Source organism: Diaphorina citri, unplaced genomic scaffold (genome assembly GCF_000475195.1).
Source record: "Diaphorina citri unplaced genomic scaffold, Diaci psyllid genome assembly version 1.1 scaffold8216, whole genome shotgun sequence".
Lineage (NCBI taxonomy): Eukaryota > Metazoa > Arthropoda > Insecta > Hemiptera > Psyllidae > Diaphorina > Diaphorina citri.
This window is the reverse complement of record NW_007385592.1, coordinates 1-3,041: the sequence shown is the minus strand read 5'-3', so window position 1 is coordinate 3,041 and position 3,041 is coordinate 1. Positions and strand designations below refer to the sequence as shown.

Sequence of the window (3,041 nt, the reverse complement as noted above, 5' to 3'; positions counted from 1 at the left end):
CTCAAGACCTTACCCTAGTCGGATGAAAAAAGATTGAAAAAAATTTAACAGGCTTGAGAACATTGCTTGGAAAAAAAATCGGCTGCGGCGCAGTTGGAATAGAGTAGAAAATCTTGGAAAAGTAGACTGGAAATTTTGAAAAATTGGACTGGAAAACCGGGAAAAGTCAGGGAATTTTATTTTTCCATTTTGGTAGACACCCTGTTCATACCAAGATCCATTTCTCCCATAACAAAGTTTGAGTCTAGAGCTTCTCTCTGAACATCATATAATGTGAGGTTTGTTTCATAGTTTATACTCGGGAAACACTTGAATAGGTGTCTAGTCCATTCAGCCATACTTATTATTTTACTTTTGTCCTGTAAACGGGGCTTAAATTGCTTGATGGTTGTCCAAAATTCATTTGCATTGCGTACATTACCAATTTTTTCCTGTATTTTGTCTTCATGTTTTTTCTTCTCAGTTTTACAAAGTTTAACATATTGTTTCTTGTTTCTTAGGAATTCAAGCATGTCCTCCTTCTTCTTTGTTCTTTTCCATTTCCTGAAAGATGAGCGGAACAGTTTTTTTGCTTTATTACATGCCCAGTTGTACCATGGTTTCGTCTAAAATTATGCTCTCTAGGTACTCTACATAACATTTTCATTCCAAGCTTTTGTGATATTTCATTAATGCTAGAGGTGATCCTATAGTAAAGGTCTTTGCCTTGTGTCTCTGTATCTAAGTCCATATAATCTTCTAGTTCTTGACAGAAGCTGTCTTTTTTCTCAGCTTGCCATTTGTGCTTAAAGATACCATTAAACTCTGGTCCCATGAACCCACATTCTGTGTGAACAGGGTGAGCAACACTAATTTCAAAGCAAACAGGTAGGTGGTCTGAACTCAGAATGGAGTCAGATATCCGGAATGAGATTATCTCCGGCGCTACATCCCAGGTACACCAAACTAGATCAATTGTGCTATTTCCTATGCTACTTACGTAGGTGTATTGGCCAGGCATGTCGCCAGGGGTACGCCCATTCAGAGTGAAAAAGCCACATATCTCCATAATCTCCACCAGCTGCTCTCCCCTCTTGTTGGTGTTTTTGTCCAAAGAGGTTCTTTCGGTCTGAAAGCCAGAGTCATTCAGGTCAGGGTAATCTAAGAAGTTTAGTTCTCCAAGTCTTTCCATTATGAGGGTAGGGTAGTCTTGTTAGCTTAGACTCATAGAGGGTTGTTGTTCGAGTTCGATTCCCACCCGAGGTGGATTTTAATATCCTTAACAGATAATGTTTGTTCTCGGAACAGCTACCTTTCTCTTATCCTGTCTTCCTCCTCTCTTCGCTTTCGGAACGATAAGACCATAGCAGTTACAGTTCCCTCTATCAAACCTCTTGCTCATATAAATTTCGGATCCAGACCAGTACCGTATCCAGGATTTTATTGAGGAGAGGGGACAAAAGAACTGTAACTGTTAGGTCTTATCGTCCCGAAATCCAAGAGAGAAGGAAGACAGGATAGGAGAAAGCCACTGGTTCCGAGAACGAACCTTATCCCTTCAGGATAAAATCCACCCCGGGCGGGAATCGAACTTGTGTTTATGATTTCTTGGTTTGATTGCAGGTGCAGCACAGCCACGGCGTATTGTATATTTCATGGGCAGGAAAAGAAGTGTACCATGACGAATATGAAGTTCTGGTTGTTGTAGATTAAGTCGAAAACGTAGAGGGGGAAAAAAAAAAAAAAAAAAAAAAAAAAAAAAAAAAAAAAAAAATTGAAATATGAACACTGAAACAATAGTTGTGAGAAGATGATTCAAGAGGTTTGACAGAGGGAACTGTAACTGCTAAGGTCTTATCGTCCCGAAATTGAAGAGAAAAGTATTACAGGATAGGAGAAAACCAGCCGTTCCAAGAACAAACATTATCCGTTCAGGATAAACCACAAAGAGTGTTAGATATGATTTGAACCTTTGTTCCACTTATATCTGTCTTTTTCCCTTAATAATTAACATTTTACCTTGGTTTTACAGGATGAGTGACGTATGTAAGAAGAGTAGATCTGATAGTTGTTGTACAGATAGCAGCACGAGCGGTGTAAGTTCCTGTGATTCTAGCCATGCTCCCCGCTATCATGCGATAGGGTAAGTACTTACCTACCTACTGTGGATTTTAATAAAGTAATAATAAAAAAAAAAGAGGTTTGATTGGTATAAAAGAGGTTTGATTGGTATAAAAAGAGGTTTGATTGGAACTGTAACAACAGCCTCCTGGAATCGGTGAGAGAACGAGAGCAGAATAGGAAAAAACCAGCCGTTCCGAGAACGAACCTTATATGCTTAGGATAAAGTTCCTACATTGACCTGGGTACGATAAAGTCAATTCTATTCTTATTTATGGCAGCGCATAAAGTACAAACTTGAAATATGAGTTTCGTTTTTCGGTATTATCTTCGAGGTAAAGCGTCGTTAAAATACAGCCTCTTCGCGAGCCTAGTTAGCTTAGTTGGTAGTGCGTCTACCTTGTAAGCGCTAGGCCGCGGGTTCGATTCCCGCCCGGGGCGGATTTTATCCTGATGGGATAATGTTCGTTCTCGGAACGGCTGTCTTTCTCCTATTTGTCTTCCTTTTCTCTTCGATTTCGGGACGATAAGACCATAGCAGTTACAGTTCCCTCTGTCAAACCTCTTAAAAAAAGAAAAAAAAAATACAGCCTCTTCATATTTCTGAGATAAGACCAGAAACCTTTACCATAGCAGCAGTGAAAGTAAGGTGGTACTCATTAGCTCATCATTTCTATTCTTTTTCTTAATTTCAGAGAGAAAGTACACCAAACATTGAGTCCTATACCCAGCACAGGTTCTATTGCCACCATGAAGTCGGTACATCCCAAACCCCCTGATACTAGCGGTGGAACCACGTCCAAACATCGAAGTAAGTCAAGTTTCCCCCTTCTAGATGTATTTATAAAAAAAAAAAAAAATAATAATAAATAAATAAATGTCTTTCTTTGTGTTATTATTTCACAACTTTGGTGCTCACTGCAGCATTGTAGGATTTTTCC

General features: G+C 39.2%; 1 protein-coding gene across 1 annotated transcript; it reads right to left on the bottom strand.

The window, feature by feature from the left end:
• Positions 1–211: 211 nt before the first annotated feature.
• On the bottom strand, positions 212–1,110 carry LOC113472771 (the record flags this gene model as incomplete). Its single annotated transcript, XM_026832562.1, has 2 exons — positions 980–1,110; positions 212–543 (listed from the first exon to the last, which is right to left on the bottom strand). Coding segments are annotated over exons 1-2 (373 nt in total), but the record flags the coding sequence as incomplete, so codon positions are not given.
• Between the last annotated feature and the right edge of the window lie 1,931 nt (positions 1,111–3,041).